Below are 23762 nucleotides of genomic sequence, written 5' to 3'. Positions count from 1 at the left end.
CAGAACAGATAATGGGAGGTGCACAGAACTACCTAGAGCCATGACTACTTGGAACACTAGGATTAGGGTTAGGGTACAGTTTATGGAACAGCAGGGACTGTGAAGAGACACAAACACAGGCACAGATACATGCATACACACACGATAACATACGCACTATACACACACGTACACATGGATGTTGTGTTGTAGATATGTGGTAGTAGAGTAGGGGCTTTAGGGCACACACTTAATGTGTTGTGAAATTTGTATTGTAATGTTGTTAAAATTGTATAACTCCCTTAATTTTGCTGGGCCCCAGGAAGAGTAGCTGCTGCCTTGGCAACAGCTAATGGGGATCCATAATAAATACAAATGGGCAAGACAAACGATTTAAGTGTTTTGGAACGGGGTATGGTAGTAGGTGCCGGACGCACCGATTTGAGTGTATCAAGAACTGCAAAACTGCTGTTTATTCACGCTCAACAGTTTCCCGTGTGTATCAAGAATGGTCCACCACGCAAAGGACATCCAGCCAACTTGACACAACTATGGGAAGCACTGGAGTCAACCTGGGCCAGCATCCCTGTGGAATGCTTTCGAAAACCTGTAAAGTCCATGCCCTGGTCTGAGGGCAAAAGGGGGGTGGGCGTGCAACTCAATATTAGGAAGATGTTCTTAATGTTTGGTGTACTCAGTGCATATTTGGGCTTGAGTTTTAGGTTTTTGTCCTGCTGAAAGGTGAATTTGTCTCCCAGAGTCAATTGGAAAGCAGAAAACCAGGTTTTCCTCTAGGATTTTGCCTGTGCTTAGTTCTATTCCTGTTTCTTTTTATCCCCCCCAAAAACTCCCTAGTCCTTGCCGATGACGAGTATATCCATAACATGATGCAGCCACCACCATACTTGAAAATAGGAAGAGTAGTACTCAGTGATGTGTTATATTTGATTTGCCCCAAACATAATGCTTTGTATTCAGGACAAAAAGTAAATGTATTTTCCAATTTGTTTGCAGTATTACTTTAGTGCCTAATTGCAGACAGGATGCATGTTTTGGAATATTTTTATTCTGTCAAAACTTTTCACTCTGTCACTTAGGTTAGTGTTGTGGAGTAACTATATGTACAATGTTGTTGATCCATCATCAGTTTTCTCCTATCAGAGCCATTAAACTGTGTAAGTGTCATGGTGAAGTCCCTGAGCAGTTTTCTTCCTCTGAGGCAACTGAGTTTGGAAGGATGCCTTTAACTTTGTAGTGACTGGGTGTATTGATACACCATCCAAAGCGTAATTAATAACTTCACCATGCTCAAAGATACATTCAGTTTCTGCTTTTTTAAATATTTACCCATCTACCAATAGGTGACCTTCTTTGCGAGGCATTGGAAAACCTCCTTGGTCTTTGTGCTTGAATCTGTGCGTGAAATTCACTCCCTTGACTGAGGAACCTTACAGATGATTGTATGTGTGGGGTACAGTAATTAGGCAGTCATTCAAAAATCATGTTAAACACTATTATTGCACACAGAGTGAGTCCATTCAACTTACAGTTGAAGTTAGAAGTTTACATACACTTGGGTTGGAGTCATTTAAACTAATTTTTCAACCACTCCACAAATTTCTTGTTAACAAACTATAGTATGGCAAGTTGGTTAGGACATCTACTTTGTGCATGACACAAGTCATTTTTCCAACAATTGTTTACAGACAGATTATTTCACTTATATTTCACTGTATCACAATTCCAGTGGGTCAGAAGTTTACATACCATAAGTTGACTGTGCCTTTAAACAGCTTGTAAAATTCCAGAAAATTATGTCATGGCTTTAGAAGCTTCTGATAGGCTAATTGACATAATTTGAGTCAATTGGAGGTGTACCTGTGGATGCATTTCAAGGCCTACCTTCAAACTCAGTGCTTGACATCATAGGAAAATCAAAAGAAATCAAAAGACCTCAGAAAAACAATTGTAGACCTCCACAAGTCTGGTTCATCCTCAGGAGCAATTTCCAAATTCCTGAAGGTACCACGTTCATCTGTACAAACAATAGTACGCAATTATAAACACCATGGGACCACGCAGCCGTCATACCACTCAGGATGGGGACGCCTTCTGTCTCCTGGAGATTAACGTACGAAAAGTGCAAATCAATCCCAGAACAACAGCAAAGGACCTTGTGAAGATGCTGGAGGAAACAGGTACAAAAGTATCTATATCCACAGTAAAACGAGTCCTATATCGACATAAAATGAAAGGCCGCTCAGCAAGGAAGAAGCCACTGCACCAAAACCGCAATAAAAAAGCCAGACTCCGGTTTGCAACTGCACATGGGGACAAAGATCGCACTTTTTGCAGAAATGTCCTCTGGTCTGATGAAACAAAAATAGAACTGTTTGGCCATAATGACCATCGTTATGTTTGGAGGAAAAAGGGGGAGGCTTGTAAGCCAAAGAACACCATCCCAACCATGAAGCATGGGGGTGGCAGCATTATGTTGTGGGGGTGTTTTGCTGCAGGAGGGACTGGTGCACTTCACAAAATGGATGGCATCACAAGGCAGGAAAATTATGTGGATATATTGAAGCAGCATCTCAAGACATCAGTCAGGAAGTTAAAGCTTGGTCGCAAATGGGTTTACCAAATGGACAATGACCCCAAGCATACTGCCAAAGTTGTGGCAAAATTGCTTAAGGACAACAAAGTCAAGGTATTGGAGTGGCCATCACAAAGCCCTGACCTTAATCCCATAGAACATTTTTGGACAGAACTGAAAAAGTGTGTGCGAGCAAGGAGGCCTACAAACCTGACTCAGTTACACCAGCTCTGTCAGGAGGAATGGGCCAGAATTCACCCAACTTATTGTGGGAAGCTTGTGGAAGGCTACCTGAAACATTTGACCCAAGTTAAACAATTTAAAGGCAATGCTACCAAATACTAATTGAGTGTATGTAAACTTCTGACCCACTAGGAATGTGATGAAAAAAATTAAAGCTGAAATAAATCATTCTCTCTACTATTATTCTGACATTTCACATTGTTAAAATAAAGTGGTGACCTTAACTGACATAAGACAGGGATTTTTTACTAGGATTAAATATCAGGGAATTGTGAAAAACGGAGTTTAACACAACAAAATGTGGGAAAAGTCAAGGGGTGTGAATATTTTCTGAATACACTGTATCTCAAATATACTGAGGGGGGAACTGAGAAATGACTGAGTGAAGGGGTTTGAAACAAAACAGCTGAGGACGAAACGAAAGGTCAAGAAAAAGAGGTTGGATGGATGTTTGTTGTTTTCCTCCTCCTGCCTGGTCTGCAGAGTGAGACAGCGCGGCGTTGCGGGGTGATTTCCTCCCCCTTCCCTGACTGCAGCCAGACTAGGCTCCAGGCCGGACCGGAGCAGGGGCCCCGGTTAGAGCCGCCAGTCCCACCACACTGAGCCGCTTTGGGCTGTGGTCTGGCCTACGCGGGCTGCAGGCCAGCTCTCCCTCTGAACCTCCAACCTCCACCACTCCTCTCTTCCCCTATCTATCCCCTACGCCACTGGCTGTGACTCAGAGAAACAGGGAGGGAGGAGGGAAAGGAAGGGGGAGGTCTTCTAGGGGCATTAGGGGCCGACAGAGGGGGGTCAGGGGCTCAGATAGTTCCTGACAAGAGGGGCCCACCTCTCCACCATAGAGGGCCCCACCTCTCCACCTCCTTTACCCAGGGATGAGGGCTGAGCAGGCCCGGCTAGGCGACAGGTACTGTGGAGCAGAATGCTCGGTGTTCTGGCTGGCTATAACTGTCTAACAGCAATAGTAACACTCAGCTGGTTTTGTGCTCTGATGTGTGCCTATGGCGTGGGCAGGGGCTGGGGTGGAATCCAATCAAAGCAAGGCTTCTGATTCTGGGTTTGTTCCACTAACTTCCTACCCAATGCTTCTGTGCCTGATTGGAGTTTCTCAAATGAATCTCTGTAATTCAAAAGAGTTTTAACATTCAAATGGATGGGAATCGGTGCTAGAGGGCAATTCATTTTATCACTGTATGCCATCATAAATGTGAATATATAGCCTATAGAGATAATTGAAATGAAATATCTTGTGGCGTCACATGAGATGACTAAGTACAGCATGTGATGTTGTCTAATCATGTCATGACTCATGACACAGAATAGACAACAGTGTTTTATTCAGCATCGTGATTCCCTGAAGTGAACTCAACGTAACACTTACAATCTTTAAGCTTTTCTAAAGGACAGATGAAATATAGGCATTTAAGTGATTCTGATGACGCATGTAAACTGTCTGATCTGAATTGATGTAGGACTGAATAAAAATGAGCTTTATAATGGGAAATGAGACAGTGTACTGCTCTTGTTACTCTGTGGGAATCAAGATGGGGCTAAAGGCATCCGCATGCTTCCCAGTCGAAAAGATGGGGCTAAAGGCATCCGCATGCTTCCCAGACGAAAAGATGGGGCTAAAGGCATCCGCATGCTTCCCAGACGAAAAGATGGGGCTAAAGGCATCCGCATGCTTCCCAGACGAAACAGTTCAGAAGAGTTTGTGCATATATTATGACAACATTTTGTGATGTTTTTGTTTGTTTTGGACTTCGGTGAGGGTTTGGGCACACCATCGTTTTACCGGAGGCAAGCCAAAGTTCTTCGGTGATTGGTCAACAGTGGGGATTCCTCAATAAAGTCTTTGTTGTCATTCAATGAGTGGCGACTTGTTTTTATGCAATTTACTTTATTGAGAAATACTGCGCCAAACTTTTTACATAAATATAAAATGGTGCGACTAAGATCTCCTTTGTAAAAAAAATGTAAAAATTTATAACAGATTTCTTGTTATCTAAATTCTGACTATTTTGAAGAAGGGCATACTGGCTACGGTGTCTCAAAATGGACAAACCGTACGTACTATTGCTGCTTTTTTCAAATTTTTCAATTGAAGGTGTTTTAAGGGAGTATGCGACCACACTCGTTCAGTTCGGCTAGGTGCCAGCGAAACTGAAACATTCTGACGCCATTAGGGCTCAACTACAAGGTCTGACTTCTGATTTAAACATGGGATATTATCTCTTTCTCTCTTTTTTCTCTCTCTTCGCTCTCTCTTTTCAATTCAATTCAAGGGAATGTATTGGCATGGGAAACATATGTTTACATTGCCAAAGCTAGGGAAATAGATAATAAACAAAGTGAAATAAAGCCAAAAAAATTAACAGTAAACATTACACTCACAAAAGTTCCAAAAGAATAAAGACATTTTAAATGTCATGTTATGTCTAAATACAGTGTTGTAACGATGTGCAAATAGTTGAAGTAAAACATTGAAAATAAATGGGTTGTATTTACTATGGTGTTTGTTCACTGGTTGCCTTTTTTTTGTGGCGACAGGTCACAAATCTTGCTGCTGTGATGGCACACTGTGGTATTTAACTCTCTCTCTCTCTCTCTCTCTCTCTCCCCATTTCTCCCCTCTCTCTGTTGTGTCACTCTCTTTCAGCTGTCTGGTGGGGACCCGTCCCGCTCTGTTCTCATCCAGGTAGCAGAGTCCGCTTACAGGTTTGGCCTGGGTTCCATTGCTGGTGGTAAGTCAAGGCTATGTCTCAAATAGCACCCTATTCCCTATGTAGGGGATAACCCTATTCCCTACGTCTCAAATAGAACCCTATTCCCTACATAGGGGATAACCCTATTCCCTACATAGGGGATAACCCTATTCCCTACGTCTCAAATAGAACCCTATTCCCTACGTAGGAGATAACCCTATTCCCTACGTCTCAAATAGCACCCTATTCCCTATGTAGTGGATAACCCTATTCCCTATGTAGTGGATAACCCTATTCCCTATGTAGTGGATAACCCTATTCCCTATGTAGTGGATAACCCTATTCCCTATGTAGTGGATAACCCTATTCCCTATGTAGTGGATAACCCTATTCCCTATGTAGTGGATAACCCTATTCCCTATGTAGTGGATAACCCTATTCCCTATGTAGTGGATAACCCTATTCCCTATGTAGTGGATAACCCTATTCCCTATGTAGTGGATAACCCTATTCCCTATGTAGTGGATAACCCTATTCCTTATGTAGTGGATAACCCTATTCCCTATGTAGTGGATAACCCTATTCCTTATGTAGTGGATAACCCTATTCCCTATGTAGTGGATAACCCTATTCCCTATGTAGTGGATAACCCTATTCCCTATGTAGTGGATAACCCTATTCCCTATGTAGTGGATAACCCTATTCCCTATGTAGTGGATAACTTGTCAAAAGTAATGCACTTACATAGGGAAAGAGGTGCAATTTGGGACAAGCCCCATGTCAAGTCACGAGTCATTGTGTCACCACCACCACCTCACCTGGCCCCCTACCCCCCATCACCCTCCAACCTCATAAGAAAATAGAAAACAAAGGGCTTCCTATTGCGTTCTGCAGGGGCGATTCCTCCACCACTTAAATAGGACAGGGGCTCTATGCACCATGGGAACCTCCCTGTGTTTGGACTCTTTTGTACCTGTGAATGATCAGAGAGAAGGGACTTTTTGGGGGAGGGGTGGGGGCAATGTGGGGTCGGGGGGTGGATGTGGTGCCTGTGTTTGGCTCCAGACTAGACCCCTCCCTCCCCATCGCCGCCCTTCCTCCTCCCCCCTACAGGAGACAGGATAGTAAGAGGTAGTGTGTGTGTCCCCTACAGGAGACAGGTTAGTAAGAGGTACTGACCCCCCCTATAGGAGACAGGCTAGTAAGAGGTAGTGTGTCGCCCCCCCTACAGGAGACAGGCTAGTAAGATGTAGTGTCCCCCCCCCTACAGGAGACAGGCTAGTAAGAGGTACAGACCCCCCCCCAACAGGAGACAGGCTAGTAAGAGGTAGTGTCCCCCCCCCCCTACAGGAGACAGGATAGTAAGAGGTAGTGTGTGTGTCCCCTACAGGAGACAGGTTAGTAAGAGGTACTGACCCCCCCTATAGGAGACAGGCTAGTAAGAGGTAGTGTGTCGCCCCCCCTACAGGAGACAGGCTAGTAAGATGTAGTGTCCCCCCCCCTACAGGAGACAGGCTAGTAAGAGGTACAGACCCCCCCCCAACAGGAGACAGGCTAGTAAGAGGTAGTGTCCCCCCCCCCCCTACAGGAGACAGGATAGTAAGAGGTAGTGTGTGTGTCCCCTACAGGAGACAGGTTAGTAAGAGGTACTGACCCCCCCTATAGGAGACAGGCTAGTAAGAGGTAGTGTCCCCCCCCCCTACAGGAGATAGGCTAGTAAGAGGTAGTGCCCCCCCCCCCCCCCCTACAGGAGACAGGCTAGTAAGAGGTAGTGTGTGTCCCCTACAGGAGACAGGTTAGTAAGAGGTAGTGCCCCCCCCCCCCCCCCCCCCCTACAGGAGACAGGCTAGTAAGAGGTAGTGTGTGTCCCCTACAGGAGACAGGCTAGTAAGAGGTAGTGTGTGTCCCCTATAGGAGACAGGCTAGTAAGAGGTAGTGCCCCCCCCCCCCCCCCCCCCCCCCTACAGGAGACAGGATAGTAAGAGGTAGTGTGTGTCCCCTACAGGAGACAGGTTAGTAAGAGGTACTGACCCCCCCTATAGGAGACAGGCTAGTAAGAGGTAGTGTGTCCCCCCCCCCCCCCCCCCCTACAGGAGACAGGCTAGTAAGAGGTACTTACCAGATGGGGGTCACCCACTACAAGATGATGTGATTAGATTGTTAACGTAGCTAGAACGAGCTGTGGCTCAAAGCAGCCTCATAAATCCTTTCAAATATCTAGCCATCATTTTGAATTGAATAACATTGCTTGTGAACTACAGAGCTGTAACGATTTGACACTTTGGCTTTGGTAACGATTTGACACTTTGGCTTTGGTTAAAGGCAAGTACAAACACATGGCGAGCTCTCATTGGCGAGCTCTCATTGGCGAGCTCTCATTGGCGAGCTCTCATTGGCGAGCTCTCATTGGCGAGCTCTCATTGGCGAGCTCTCATTGGCTATTGCTGATCACCATTCTCAAAACTTGTCGTTACAGATCTCACACTACAAGAGCGTTGTAGATTTTGTGCCAATAAAATCAAACATATTAGAAAATATCGGGACTTCTGGGACTGCTCAAACTGGATCGGTAGCCCTCAGATTGCGTCACATTAAACGAGTGTCAGTGAAGGCCTCGCGCCCCGAGCAACGACATGGGGATTTGTCTCCGATCTCAAAAATGTGTCTTTGACAGCTAATTCAGGGCCAAAATCGTGTAGTGTATGCCCGGCTTTATAACGAGCTAAAAATGAATTTATAATGTCCCCCCTCCCCTACTTCCTTCATATAATTTATGTCATATGTTTTTCCAGCTGTGGGAGCCACAGCAGTGTACCCCATAGACCTAGTGAAGACCAGGATGCAGAACCAGAGGACCACAGGTTCCCTGGTGGAAGAGCTCATGTACAAGAACAGCTTGGACTGCTTCAAGAAGGTGCTGCGTTACGAAGGCTTCTTCGGCCTCTATAGAGGTCAGTACCAGACGAGATGTGTCCCAAATGGCACCCTATTCCCTACATAGTACTCTGCTTTTGGCCTGAGTAGTTCACTATATAGGTATATAGCGACAGGCTAATGGGTAGAGGGAGGCACAGATTTAGGGTTAGTTTACCCTCCTCTAATCCCAACTTTAACTGTAACCTGGAACAACACAAATTAGCGTCCAGCTGTGACTTCATATCACTCCATCACAACAACAGATGGGGTTTACAGGTTTGGGAGGGGAGAGAGGATGAGGAGAGGTGGGCGGGTTTGAGTTCACCTTCCCTCTGACCTCACTTCTTTGAAGTGATTAAAGGTAGTCTCGGGAGTTTTTGGGAGGACAATGCACGGCCACATACCAGCAGAGCTCTGTCACAATGGTAGAGTGTGACTGCCCCTGCCAGACTTCAACTGGCATTCATTTAATAAGTACCTGCACTCAGGGAGCGGGGGGTGGTTCTCAAACAACACACACTATATCGGAATTCTCAGGATTATGATTGACAGGCGAGTTCTCCCGTGAGGGTTCTACGAGGAAGTGGGAAGTCTTAGTGTCTGTCACAGGACACCAAGCCTTTAGAGAGGTCTCTGACATTATAGACACAGTCAGACAGACCTGGCTCCGCCGCACAGGTACAGACATCATTAGTGGGTTCCAAATGGCATCCTATTCTCTTTATAGTGCACCACTTTTGACCAGTGCCCATAGGACCCATGGTAGTGCACTATGAATAGAGGGCCACATGGAACACATCCCTTGTGACAAAAAACATCCAACGGTGCAGATCAATTTGAATGGCTGTCTGGAGTCTGGAGATATGGTACATTACAATCTGAAAACACACTGAATTTTACAATCTGAAAACACACTGAACTTTACAATCTGAAAACACACTGAACTTTACAATCTGAAAACACACTGAACTATACAATCTGAAAACACACTGAATTTTACAATCTGAAAACACACTGAACTTTACAATCTGAAAACACACTGAACTTTACAATCTGAAAACACACTGAACTATACAATCTGAAAACACACTGAACTATACAATCTGAAAACACACTGAACTATACAATCTGAAAACACACTGAACTTTACAATCTGAAAACACACTGAACTATACAATCTGAAAACACACTGAACTATACAATCTGAAAACACACTGAACTATACAATCTGAAAACATACTGAACTATACAATCTGAAAACATACTGAACTATACAATCTGAAAACATACTGAACTATACAATCTGAAAACATACTGAACTATACAATCTGAAAACACACTGAACTATACAATCTGAAAACATACTGAACTATACAATCTGAAAACACACTGAACTATACAATCTGAAAACATACTGAACTATACAATCTGAAAACACACTGAATTTTACAATCTGAAAACACACTGAACTATACAATCTGAAAACACACTGAACTATACAATCTGAAAACACACAGAATTTTACAATCTGAAAACACACTGAACTATACAATCTGAAAACACACAGAATTTTACAATCTGAAAACACACTGAACTATACAATCTGAAAACACACAGAATTTTACAATCTGAAAACATACTGAACTATACAATCTGAAAACACACTGAACTATACAATCTGAAAACACACTGAACTTTACAAACTGAAAACACACTGAACTTTACAATCTGAAAACACACTGAACTTTACAATCTGAAAACATACTGAACTATACAATCTGAAAACATAATGAACTATACAATCTGAAAACATACTGAACTATACAATCTGAAAACATAATGTACTAATACAATCTGAAAACACACTGAACTATACAATCTCAAAACACACTTGAACTATACAATCTGAAAACACACTGAACTTTAAAAGAGAAATTCCAAAATAAACTTTCTGAAATTATCTTGAATCTCACACATTTCATTCACAATTCCCTCATTAACAATGATCTACTGTGTAGTAATGCTGGTTATGTTATATTAGCCACTGAGGAGAGTGTCATAAGCCAACTTTATCTAATGTAATGAAGCTGAGCATTTTCCCTCTCCTCCTGTTCTCCTTACTGAATGAGCTGTGCATTAGAATGGTGAGACAGCCAGACCAGAACACACACGCACTGCAAACACTAGGATGATGTCACGGTTTCTAGACAGGAACCCTTGTGTAAACAACACAGCAGCATGCGAAAACAATAAGAGTCTCTTAACTACAACTGTGAGTCGCTATGCGCCATTTAATAAAAAAATGACTTGTGTGTGGTTCTCTGCCTGAGCCCTTCCACAAAAACAACTAACACTCCTGTTTCTGTTTGTGAGTCCCAGCCCAGATGAAGATAATCATATGTTTGTGCTCCTGTGTTTCTGACTCTGTGTGGCCTGTTTTGGGCCCTGCGTTCACTACCCCCCTTCACACCCTCCACTATTAACTTTGTTTGTTACTTTAGGGACGGGGGGAGGGAGGAAGATGGGGGCAAGTAAGAGGGGGGTCCATCCATCGCACTCAAATCAGATTATTTTGTTTATTTTTATCCGGCTGGAAGTCTTTGCGTTGTAATTGAGGGCTGTGTAAACTTTGGTTCGTGTTTTCTGTCTTTCTTTCTATTCTGGGAAGGAGCTACTAGGTGATGTTTCTTTCACTTTGTCAGTCTGTTACCCTGATGCACCCACACCACATCAATAGTGTTCATTAGTGTCTGGGGATCAGGCAGAATTGGATTCATCAGGGTATGTGTTTAATGTGGAGGGTGTGTGTGTGTGTGTGTGTATGTGTGTGTGTGTGTGCATTGTACTTCCTTGGCCCTTCTCTTTTCTAATCATGTTGTGTCCTAATGATAGGTCTGGTACCACAGCTACTGGGCGTGGCCCCGGAGAAAGCCATAAAGCTGACAGTAAGTGCCTTGTTTTTCCACATGGAGACCAGTTAGGCCCCAGTTTCAGGCCCCCGTTTCAGGCCCCAGTCACCACAGAGCCCCTCACTGGGCCCTAGTTTGACATTTACCTCTAGTTTTAGTTTAATGTACAGTACAGATTTTGTGTGCACACTCACACACGCACGCACGCACTCACACACACATGCAGGCACAGACATACAGTACATACAAATACACACAGTGTGTGTGTCTGACTGTCTCTCTGTGTCTAATGTTTAGTGTTCTCGCCACAGGTCAATGACTTTATCAGAGGGAAGACCAGACAGAAGGATGGATCAATCCCTGTACCTGCTGAGATCCTGGCTGGTGCATGTGTGAGTATCATCTCATTGATCAGCCTCCATCCACATAGAAGCTAACTAGACAGGCACGTTTTACCTGTTGCAGGTTTAGGCCCACTGGAGGATGACATTCACGTCTTGCTCCACCAACTGACCTGAGATCAGGTGTTTCTAAACTGGACGACACACAGACGGAGACAGACAGGGCTGTTACCTGAGAGACTCCCCCCCCCACCTCGACCCCACTACCCCCACCCTGTGTTTGATCAGTGAGCTGTCACCCCCCCCCCATCCCTTTAGTTCTACCTGACCCAATAGCCCCCCCCCCCCCCAACCAATGAATAGAGGCCTTTCACCAGGGAGCTGTTTGATGCTGATCACTAAAGCAGAATATTTAGGGTACACAAGTCATTATGTGTACCTACATACTTGCCATGTGCATGCAAGCGACTACAACTCAATTAAGGTTATGAATGAATGTTTTGAGGAGGTTTATTTTGAGAGATTTTGAGATGAGAGACGATTGGATGGAAATTGTGTGTCGCAAATAAAACATGTAGAGTGGAATGTTGAAGATAAAAAGGACAGCTTATTTTTTTTAAATCTTGAGTGTTTGAAAAAAGGTTGTTCTATACATGCTGTACGTTCAGGCCAGAGTAGAGGGACGTAGTGTATGTGGTCTGGAATGAGTACGGATGGATTTTTCCTCTTTATCACTGTGAGCTGATCTGACAGTTCCTTTCATCCTGTCCCTGCTTCTGGTGTTAGTGCTGGATAGTCCTCTCCTGTTATCACTCACTCACACACCCCAGCGCACACGCACACACACACACACACACACACACACACACACACACACACACACACACACACACACACACACACACACACACACACACACACACACACACACACACACACACACACACACACACACACACACACACACACACCCTGTTTAGTGGACTTCAGCCACATCACATGAAGTCTGTTTATATGATTTGGAAACTGAAAGTGTTGGTTTGGGCTTCGGCAACAGTCCCAGACCAGTAGTCTGACAGGACAGAAGAGAAAGAGCCTGAAGAGAGGAGGGAGGGAGGGAGGGAGGGAGGGAGGGAGGGAGGGAGGGAGGGAGGGAGGGAGGGAGGGAGGGAGGGAGGGAGGGAGGGAGGGAGGGGGAGAGAGAGAGAGTGGCGGTGGTGTAAATAACGTTTTCACAAATCTTTTACTGTTAAATAGGACTGGTGAGGATCTAGACATTTTCTTATCTTCTCCTCTCTTCTCCTCTTCTCTTTTCTCTCCTCTTCTCCTCTCTTCTCCTCGTCTTTTCTCTCCTCTTCTTCTCGCTTCTCTTCTACTCTCTTCTCCTCTCCTCTCTCATCTCTTCTCCTCTTCTCTTCTTCTCTCTCCTCTCTTCTCATCTCTTCTCCTCTCCTCTCTGTTCCTCTCTCCTCTCTTCTCATCTCTTCTCCTCTTCTCCTCTCTTCTCTCCTCATCTCTTCTCTTCTCTCCTCTCTTCTTCTCTCCTCTAATCCTTTCCTATCTCTTATCTTCTGTTCTTTCCAGTCACCTCCTTCTCCTCACCTCCCTTTCCCTTTCCCTCGCCTTTTTTCTATGATCCTCTCAACACTTCCGATCTGTTTTCTCTGTTCACCTCTTCTACCATCTTCTCCTCATTTCAACTTTGCTCTTTGCCTCTCCACTTGGCTGTGCCCCCTTTCCTGCAATTTCTGCCCTTCCTTCCTTCCTTCCTTCCTTCCTTCCTTCCTTCCTTCCTTCCTTCCTTCCTTCCTTCCTTCCTTCCTTCCTTCCTTCCTTCCTTCCTTCCTTCCTTCCTTCCTTCCTTCCTTCCTTCCTTCCTTCCTTCCTTCCTTCCTTCCTTCCTTCCTTCCTTCCCCCCCCCTCTTTTCTCCATGCTCCCAATATTCTCCTTTCCTCCTCTAGTCCCTCTCTTCTCCTCTCTCTCCTCCTTCCTCTCTCCCCTCTCTTCTCCTCTTTCCCCACTCATGTCATCTTCCTTCCCCTCGTCCCTCTCTTCTCCTCTCTCTCCTCCTCTCTCTCCTCCTTCCTCTCGTCCCTCTCTTCTCCTCTCTCCTCCTTCCTCTCTCCCCTCTCTTCTCCTTTCTCTCCTCCTCTATCTCCTCCTTCCTCTCTCCCCTCTCTTCTCCTTTCTCTCCTCCTCTCTCTCCTCCTTCCTCTCGTCCCTCTCTTCTCCTCTCTCTCCTCCTTTCTCTCTCCATCTCTTTCTCCACCTCATTGTAGCTTCAGAATATAATTAAGCTCAGTGATGGTTGCCAGATCTTAATGATTATTTGGTAAGAAAGGCATGCTCCGTTGACTGAGACGCTGCTGGCTGGCTGGATGCCTATCAGGCGGTCGTTGGCCCTCATTTGAGGTCTTGGTTACTCAAAATACACACTGGGCCAATGTCAAGAGCACAGAAAGCAACAGGAGGAAGGGGGAGAGAGAGAGATGATCTATTTCACTTGCTTTGGCAATGTATACATATGTTTCCCATGCCAATAAAGCCCCTTAAATTGAAATTGAGAGAGAGAAAGAGGGAGAGAGAGAGGGAATACAGTGTTGCTTTGTTAGTTTTCACTGTAGCAATTATTCAGTGTAAATCTATTCAGTTAGGTTGTTAAGCCTTTGTAATGGTTTGTTATTCGGCTCCGTTTCGAGTGCTAAAAACATTTATCACAACGTTTAACACTCACATGAGAACATAAACACACACACACACACATGCATGCTATCTTGTGTAATCCCCATTTGAGCATTCTCTTGGCACCTATGAAAGTGTGAGTGATTATTAATGGAGGGTGGCTAATGTTTGCTAACTTGCGCTAAGCTATTGTATGCCTTTGAAAAGTAAACTGTTAGCTGTTAGCCCCAGGGTGTGTGTGTGTGTGTGTGTGTGTGTGTGTGTGTGTGTGTGTGTGTGTGTGTGTGTGTGTGTGTGTGCGTGTTGGTATGTGTGTGTGCGTATACATGCCCACATGTGTGTGTGTGGAGTTGCTGATGTGAGCGTGCAGTCAACTCTGCGGTCTAGTCCCCTCATCTCTCAGTGCTGGAGCGTGTCTGAGGTGCTGACTCTCAAAACTCCTAAGGGGATCACCTTGCCTTGTAATTACCTGGAAATTATCAGAGCGCCACTGACTGTGTCACTCTGTAATCAAATCTCTCTCTCTCTCTGTGACTCTCACTCTCTCGCCCTCTTTGTCTGTCTCCCTCTCCCCCTTTCTCTCTCCCCGTTCTCTCTCTCTCTCTCTCTCTCTCTCTCTTCCTTTCGCTCCCATTCTCGCTCTCTCGCTCTCTCCATCTATCTTTTTCTCTCTTTCTCTCTCTCTCTCTGTTTCTGTCAATTCAATTTAATTCAAGGGCTTTATTGGCATGGGAAAATATGTTAACATTGTCAAAGCAAGTGAGGTAGATAATATACAAAAGTGAAATAAACAATAAAAATGAACAGTAAACATTACACATACAGAAGTTCCAAAAGAATAAAGACATTACAAATGTCATATTATGTATATATACAGTGTTGTAACGATGTACAAATGGTTAAAGTACAAAAGGGAAAATAAATAAGCAGAAATATGGGTTGTATTTACAATGGTGTTTGTTCTTCAATGGTTGAGCTTTTCTGTCTCTCTCTCTCCCTCTCACTCCCTTTCTCCCACCTCCCCCTGACAGATGTGTCTGTTCTTCTGTCTGTCAGTCCTAATTGTGCAGTGGTTTCTCTAACCTGTCTTGTTGTTTTCTGTCCTTTTAATATAAAAAAATCCCCCAATTAGTGTCCAATTTATGTGAGTGAGAGCATTGGCTGATGAAGTGGCCCTAATTCCAGTTCATCATCTCCGTGTCCAGTGGGCCTGTAATAAATGCATTGCTATTAGAGGGCCGCTGTAATCAACTATGAAAGATCATTTTCCACAAGAAGAAATAGTTATACCGTTGTAGCTGTGAGACGTTAGAATTAAGAATCGGCCTCCTGCTATTCACTGCCCTCATTAAGGGCTGGAAGGGAAGTGTGGGTCGGTTCTGCTCCACTCTATTTAAAGTTCTGGAAGGGAAGTGTGGGTCGGTTCTGCTCCACTCTATTTAAAGTTCTGGAAGGGAAGTGTGGGTCGGTTCTGCTCCACTCTATTTAAAGTTCTGGAAGGGAAGTGTGGGTCGGTTCTGCTCCACTCTATTTAAAGTTCTGGAAGGGAAGTGTAGGTCGGTTCTGCTCCACTCTATTTAAAGTTTTAATACCTTCAATGAGACGATTATGATCTCTTCCTCGTAATATGGAAATGCTTACTTACGAATTCTAGGGAGGCTGTTAAAAAACACACATGGTTGCAGATTCAGATTGGGGCACTCATTTGATGGCTTTCCCGTAAGATAGAAGACACAAAATTCAACATTCATATTCCACAGCAATGAGGGCGGAGAAAGAACAACAACAAACAGTACAGGCCCTTTTTAATGGCGGGGAAGGGCTCCATGGAAACAGATTTCTATCTAATTGCACTGTGCCGCTTTCTGTGCAGCCACAGTATCCAGGGGCAACTAGGAAGAGAGAAAGACCGGGAGAGAGAGACAGAGAGAGCGAGGCAGAGGCCGAGAGAGAGTTCCAGAATGGTTGCCACCTTCCCGGCTAACTACGTCCCGGCTCTCCCTCTCCGTGCCGAGATGCAGTTAGCTATAAACACAGTTTTAAATGCCGCTGCTGCACCACACACACAGCTCTACATACCGTAGCTGTAGCATAAGAACCAGGCCGCCTGAAAGCTCTCTGAGAGGAACCTGTCTGGGCCTGTGATCTCCGGCACCAAGTACAAGGTTGGAGCGTTGTTAAGACAGAACCCCTCAGGCAGGGTAGAACTGAATAAGGACTGTTTAGAGACTAGAGACATACCTGGGAGCCTGTCTACAGTGAACATCTATCACTGACAGACCTAGCAGCCTGTCTACAGTGAACATCTATCACTGACAGACCTGGGAGCCTGTCTACAGTGAACATCTATCACTGACAGACCTAGCAGCCTGTCTACAGTGAACATCTATCACTGACAGACCTGGGAGCCTGTCTACAGTGAACATCTATCACTGACAGACCTAGCAGCCTGTCTACAGTGAACATCTATCACTGACAGACCTAGCAGCCTGTCTACAGTGAACATCTATCACTGACAGACCTGGGAGCCTGTCTACAGTGAACATCTATCACTGACAGACCTAGCAGCCTGTCTACAGTGAACATCTATCACTGACAGACCTAGCAGCCTGTCTACAGTGAACATCTATCACTGACAGACCTAGCAGCCTGTCTACAGTGAACATCTATCACTGACAGACCTAGCAGCCTGTCTACAGTGAACATCTATCACTGACAGACCTAGCAGCCTGTCTACAGTGAACATCTATCACTGACAGACCTAGCAGCCTGTCTACAGTGAACATCTATCACTGACAGACCTAGCAGCCTGTCTACAGTGAACATCTGTCACTGACAGACCTAGCAGCCTGTCTACAGTGAACATCTGTCACTGACAGACCTAGCAGCCTGTCTACAGTGAACATCTGTCACTGACAGACCTAGCAGCCTGTCTACAGTGAACATCTATCACTGACAGTGTAGCCTATTGAACTGTCCTGTGTGTGAATGACATCAGTCAGACCTGTGAGGTGCCTATCAGGGCGCCATCAGTGTATGCTGATGTGTGACTCCGTCACCTAGCTACAGTGGCCACTTACAGCCCATTGTGTGTGCGATACTATTGGCAAAAAGATTAATAAAACACTACTATCTAATACTGTAAATCCTTTCCCCACTGTGTGTGTGTGTGTGTGTGTGTGTGTGTGTGTGTGTGTGTGTGTGTGTGTGTGTGTGTGTGTGTGTGTGTGTGTGTGTGTGTGTGTGTGTGTGTGTGTGTGTGTGTGTCGTCCAGGCGGGTGGATCTCAGGTGATCTTTACCAACCCTCTGGAGATCGTGAAGATCCGCCTGCAGGTGGCTGGAGAGATCACCACCGGCCCCCGCGTCAGCGCCATATCTGTCATCAAGGACTTGGGCTTCTTTGGCCTCTATAAGGTAGATCCTTCTGTACACCTAGGACTGAATTCAAACACAGGGACAATTAGGACATACTGTAGCTGTACTTAACCCCTCAGCTACAATAGCAGCTGAATCAGGTAGAGATTGCTAGTGAGGGCCTATGAGGGACTGTGGACTGTAGGGCCCCCCAGGGCCAGGTAGCAGGGAGCATGGCTGAGATTGAGATATAAACAACGTAAGCTAACTTTGTAACAATGGCCAGGGTAATAATGGACTGAATACCATTGACTCAGGTAGGAAGAGAGGCTCTGCATTTTGTTTTCAAGGGACTGTTGGATGGGGATTTCAGATCTGGCAGGTGCTATTATTGGCTTTATTTTAGAACTACGGTGGGTCATTCTCATTATGGAGAGGTTGGTTTTTAGAAGGGCACCGATGACCAGTGTCGTTGATCCATGAAGCATTTTAGAGAGTTCTGATTTAGTCTTTTATCTCTCATTAAAGCTGTGGGTGTTAAAACGTCTTTGGGTTTGATTTAAATGACAGCTCAAGGTTACTTCATCCAGAGCCTGCAGATTCTAACCCTTTCTCTTTTCTTAGCAAAGTTTCAGTTCTATGTCTTCCCAGGTTCGTCCCATGTTAGTCTTTTGTGTTTGTCAATCAGTGTGTGTGTGTGTGTGTGTGTGTGTGTGTGTGTGTGTGTGTGTGTGTGTGAGAGAGAGAGAGAGAGAGAGAGAGAGATAGTGCTGAACCTGATGCCTCCACTTGTATGTGTTTGTCCGTGTGTGTGGGCGTGTGTGTCTGTGTGTGTGTGTGTCTGTGTGTGCGCGTGTCTACAGTATGTCTGCTCTGTCGTATGTATGAGAATGCTGAATCCGGTATGACGGTAGTGGTGCCTCCCCTGTCTCCCTCTGTGTCTCCTGTCCTCCTGCTGAGACAATGTGCATTGAGAGAGAAGCAGGAGGGCCGGGAGGGCCCAGACAGGCTCCAGCCTGTGAGTCCCAGACGGGTTGGCTCCTCAGGGCTGTGCCCAGGCACAGAGCACCCTTTGTCAGGCTAATTACCCTGCCCCTCAGCCTCTCTTTCTGCCTCTCCCTGCTACCTACCTCCGCTCTGCTGCTAGAGGAACTGACTGACTGACTGACTGGCTGATGCGCTAGTGCCACCACTGTTCACAGTGAGAACTCCAACTATGATCCCATCACATGTATGGTATTGCTGTGTCTGCAGTGCAGTATTTATCAAGACAAACCTATTCACTCATATAAACACATACTTGTATGTACTCTAGTACTCACAGTACTCACAGTCAATCATACTTTATGCACTATGCACAATCCCTCTTTCAAAGCCATAAACAGAAGGAGACACACATATTATGTCAGCCTACACCAGGGTAGGCAATCTGCCTCAGGGCGATTTTTAACAGAGCGGAGACACAATCACATTTCTTGTTTTATTCTCTCTTTTTTTATTCCTAAATTACAATTTTTTTTTGCTGAATTTCTGTTGATATTTTTTGACCAAAAAAGTACAATCCTTTTGTTATTATAATTTCTTCACTAAAAAACTTTGGTGGGCAGGCTTGCAGGCTAGTTTTGACCCTCCTGCCGCCTGTTGTGATCTCTGGCCTACACCTCCATGTATTTAAACAGGTCATTCTCACCTCCATGTATTTTAACAGGTCAGTCTCACCTCCATGTATTTAAACAGGTCAGTCTCACCTCCATGTATTTAAACAGGTCAGTCTCACCTCCATGTATTTAAACAGGTCAGTCTCACCTCCATGTATTTAAACAGGTCAGTCTCACCTCCATGTATTTAAACAGGTCAGTCTCACCTCCAGGTATTTAAACAGGTCAGTCTCACCTCCATGTATTTAAACAGGTCAGTCTCACCTCCATGTATTTAAACAGGTCAGTCTCACCTCCATGTATTTAAACAGGTCAGTCTCACCTCCATGTATTTAAACAGGCCAGTCTCACCTCCATGTATTTAAACAGGTCAGTCTCACCTCCATGTATTTAAACAGGTCAGTCTCACCTCCATGTATTTAAACAGGTCAGTCTCACCTCTATGTATTTATACAGTACTGGGCCTGTACTGCCGTACTGTCTGTGTGTGATTGTGAACCAGGGCCTTGGCGATACTATTGGCAACTTTTTGGCACGCAGTCTGGCATGGCGGCCCGGACGGGGAGGGGAGGGCAGGGCAGGGCAGTCCAGGGCAGGGCAGGTAGGGCAGGGTAGGGTAGGCAGGGCAGGACAGGACAGGCAGGGAAGGGCAGGCTGTATAGGGCAGGCAGGGTAGGGGATGGCAGGCAGGGTAGGGTATGGCAGGCAGGGTAGGGGATGGCAGGCAGGACAGGGCAGGCAGGGTAGGGGATGGCAGGCAGGACAGGGCAGGCAGGGTAGGGGATGGCAGGCAGGGTAGGGGATGGCAGGCAGGGTAGGGGATGGCAGGCAGGACAGGGCAGGCAGGGTAGGGGGTGGCAGGCAGGACAGGGCAGGCAGGGTAGGGTTGGCAGGCAGGACAGGGCAGGCAGGACAGGGCAGGCAGGGTAGGGGATGGCAGGCAGGACAGGACAGGGCAGGGGATGGCAGGCAGGACAGGGCAGGCAGGGTAGGGGATGGCAGGCAGGACAGGACAGGGGGGGGGAGAAAGAAGCAAAGCACTTGAGGAAAGATGAGATACCATACAGTAAGGTATCTGTGTACGCTGTGGATGAGTGGTAGGATTAACCCCAGCAGTTAAATGAAGCCTGTTTTTATAGGATAACTTTTCCTGGTCCCAAATGGCAGCCAATTCCCTGTATAGTGCCAATAGGGTGCCATTTGGGATCCAACCTTGGCTTTAAACTGCTCTGTTGAAGGGAGGGCCGTCATTTTCTCTTCCCCTTCCCCAACCTCACCTGGATGGCAGCCAAGGAGGGGAATAAGATGAAACGTAATCTGGTTGAAGATATGGCTTTCTTTACGGTGATGGACAGAGGCAATCTTCCTCCTCTTTCCCTGATCTCTCGTCTTTCACTCTCCACTCTCTCCCTCTCTCTCTCCCTATCCTCTCCCTTTCTCTCTATCTCTCTTCCTATCCCTCTCCCTCCCTCTCTCTCTATCCTTCTCCCTCCCTCTCTCTTTATCCCTCGTTCTCCCTCTCTCTCTCTCTCTCTCTCTCTCTCTATCCCTCTCCCTCCCTCTCTCTCTATCCCTCTCTCTCTATCTCTCTCTCTCGCCTCATGTATATAAACTGGCAGCCAAATGGAGATGAGAAGTGAGGAGAGGTGATGAGTTGTAGTGTAGGGCCTAGAGTTTTCCCTGGACATGTCATATGGTCAGAGTACACCTCCCTCCCTCCCTCCCTCCCTCCCTCCCTCCCTCCCTCCCTCCCTCCCTCCCTCCCTCCCTCCCTCCCTCCCTCCCTCCCTCCCTCCCTCCCTCCCTCCCTCCCTCCCTCCCTCCCTCCCTCCCTCCCTCCCTCCATCTCTCTCCCTGTCCCTCCCTCCATCTCTCTCCCTGTCCCTCCCTCCATCTCTCTCCCTGTCCCTCCCTCCATCTCTCTCCCTGTCCCTCCCTCCATCTCTCTCCCTGTCCCTCCCTCCATCTCTCTCCCTGTCCCTCCCTCTGTCCCTCCCTCCATCTCTCTCCCTGTCCCTCCCTCCCTGTCCCTCCCTCTCTCTGTCCCTCCCTCCATCTCTCTCCCTGTCCCTCCCTCCATCTCTCTCCCTGTCCCTCCCTCCCTCTGTCCCTCCCTCCATCTCTCTCCCTGTCCCTCCCTCCATCTCTCTCCCTGTCCCTCCCTCCCTCTGTCCCTCCCTCCATCTCTCTCCCTGTCCCTCCCTCCCTCCCTCCATCTCTCTCCCTCCCTTCTTGTTTCTCTGTCCTCCTCACCTCTCAACCTACCCCCCCTCTTTCCTCACCCATTGGTCTCTCTTCTTTCTCGCTACACCATCCACAGGGAGCCAAAGCCTGTTTCCTGCGAGACATCCCCTTCTCAGCCATCTACTTCCCCTGCTATGCTCACGTCAAGACCTACATGAGTGATGAGGATGGGAGGATCGGACCGGGCAAGCTGCTGTTTTCAGGGGCCATAGCAGGTAAGATACCATGCAACACTGTGGCTCAGAACCTCGTTCTTACACTCTAAGAACCTTAAAGTGTTCTTTGCTGTCCTCATAGAATGCTTTTTAGCTGCAGGTAGAAGTCTTTTAGTTCCAGGTAGAAACAGTTCTACCTTTTGGAACCCTTTTTTCAAAGAGTTATTTTTCTCTCCCTGATTTATTTTCTGTCTGTCTCTCTCAGTCTCTCCCTTTCTCTCTCCCTTTCTCTCTCCCTTTCTCTCTCCCTTTCTCTCTCTCTCTCTCTCTCTCTCCCTTTCTCTCTCTCCCTTTCTCTCTCTCTCTCTCTCTCTCTCTCTCTCTGTTTCTGTCCGTTTCGCTCTCTCTCAGCCTATATGATAAAGAAACTGTATACATTATACACACATCCAACCATATTGGTCATTGATGATCAGAAGATGATGATTCAGATAAAAATACAATATTGTTAAAATGTTGTCACTAGCACAAGCTTAATAAGGAACCATTCTTGAGGAAGCAGAAAACCAAGCGTGGGCATTCCTGGTGGGTGGTGAGCCACCACATGGAACCCGGCCTCAGACCCAAGACCCCAGCTCCATACCTCTAACCTCCTTCCCTCCTAGCCTCTATCCCTCTATCCTTGCCCCTCCCCATCCCTCCTTTCCTCCATTCCCCAGCCTCCACCCCTTTCTTTCCCCCATCCATCCCTCCATTCTCCATTCCTCTATCCCACCCTCCATCCATCCCTCCATTCTCCATTCCTCTATCCCACCCTCCATCCATCCCTCCATTCTCCATTCCTCTATCCCACCCTCCATCCATCCCTCCATCCATCCCACCCTCCATCCATCCCTCCATTCTCCATTCCTCTATCCCACCCTCCATCCATCCCTCCATTCTCCATTCCTCTATCCCACCCTCCATCCATCCCTCCATTCTCCATTCCTCTATCCCACCCTCCATCCATCCCTCCATTCTCCATTCCTCTATCCCACCCTCCATCCATCCCTCCATTCTCCATTCCCCATTCCTCTATCCCTCTCTCCTTCCATCCCTCTATTCCCATTCCTCTATCCCACCCTCCATCTATCCCTCCATTCTCCATTCCTCTATCACACCCTCCATCCATCCCTCCATTCTCCATTCCCCATTCCTCTATCCCTCCCTCATTCCATCCCTCTATTCCCATTCCTCTATCCCACCCTCCATCCATCCCTCCATTCTCCATTCCTCTATCCCACCCTCCATCCATCCCTCCATTCTCCATTCCTCTATCCCACCCTCCATCCATCCCTCCATTCTCCATTCCCCATTCCTCTATCCCTCCCTCCTTCCATCCCTCCATTCCCATTCCTCTATCCCACCCTCCATCCATCCCTCCATTCTCCATTCCTCTATCCCACCCTCCATCCATCCTTCCATTCTCCATTCCTCTATCCCACTCTCCATCCATCCCTCCATTCTCCATTCCTCTATCCCTCCCTTCCTCCTTCCATCCCTCCATTCCCATTCCTCTATCCCTCCCAGCCTCCCGGCTCCAGGCCTAAGACCCCAGTAGCCACCGGCGACCGCAGGCTCCATCGTGGTCGTCCCTAATTAGAGTGCTCAGCGATTGGCTGGAGGTTGGGGTTTGGAGCTAAGCGCTGAGTGAACATACAGAGCCCAGAGAGACCAACCGCCTGCCTGCCAACAGGGTTTCGATAGGATGGGAGACTATCCTGTGCTAACATATAGGAACTGGCAGCCTGAGCTCTGTGCCAACTGCCACCCTGTTCCCTATATAGTTCCCTACTTTTGACCATGGCCAGTAGTACTTTTGGCATTTTGGTCAAAAGTAGTGCACTATATAGGGAATAGGGTGCTTGTTGAGAGGCAGCCTGTGTGTTAGGCGTGTTAAGAGTAAAGGCGCTGAGGGAGAATGAGGAGCTGTGTAACCCTA

The 23762-nt window shown here is 46.6% G+C and overlaps 1 protein-coding gene across 1 annotated transcript in view; it reads left to right on the top strand.

Moving 5' to 3' along the window:
* LOC109904392 (calcium-binding mitochondrial carrier protein Aralar2) overlaps positions 1 to 23762 on the top strand; it is a 100710-nt gene that overhangs the window by 59921 nt on the left and 17027 nt on the right. Inside the window, exons 10-15 of the mRNA XM_031788915.1 lie at positions 5475 to 5559; positions 8313 to 8471; positions 11329 to 11381; positions 11657 to 11737; positions 17644 to 17784; positions 21703 to 21841. Coding sequence (XP_031644775.1) covers positions 5475 to 5559; positions 8313 to 8471; positions 11329 to 11381; positions 11657 to 11737; positions 17644 to 17784; positions 21703 to 21841 — 658 coding nt within the window. The remainder of the gene's footprint in view (positions 1 to 5474; positions 5560 to 8312; positions 8472 to 11328; positions 11382 to 11656; positions 11738 to 17643; positions 17785 to 21702; positions 21842 to 23762) is intronic.

This window comes from Oncorhynchus kisutch, linkage group LG14 (genome assembly GCF_002021735.2).
Source record: "Oncorhynchus kisutch isolate 150728-3 linkage group LG14, Okis_V2, whole genome shotgun sequence".
NCBI lineage: Eukaryota > Metazoa > Chordata > Actinopteri > Salmoniformes > Salmonidae > Oncorhynchus > Oncorhynchus kisutch.
This window is presented reverse-complemented; position numbering and strand designations above follow the sequence as displayed.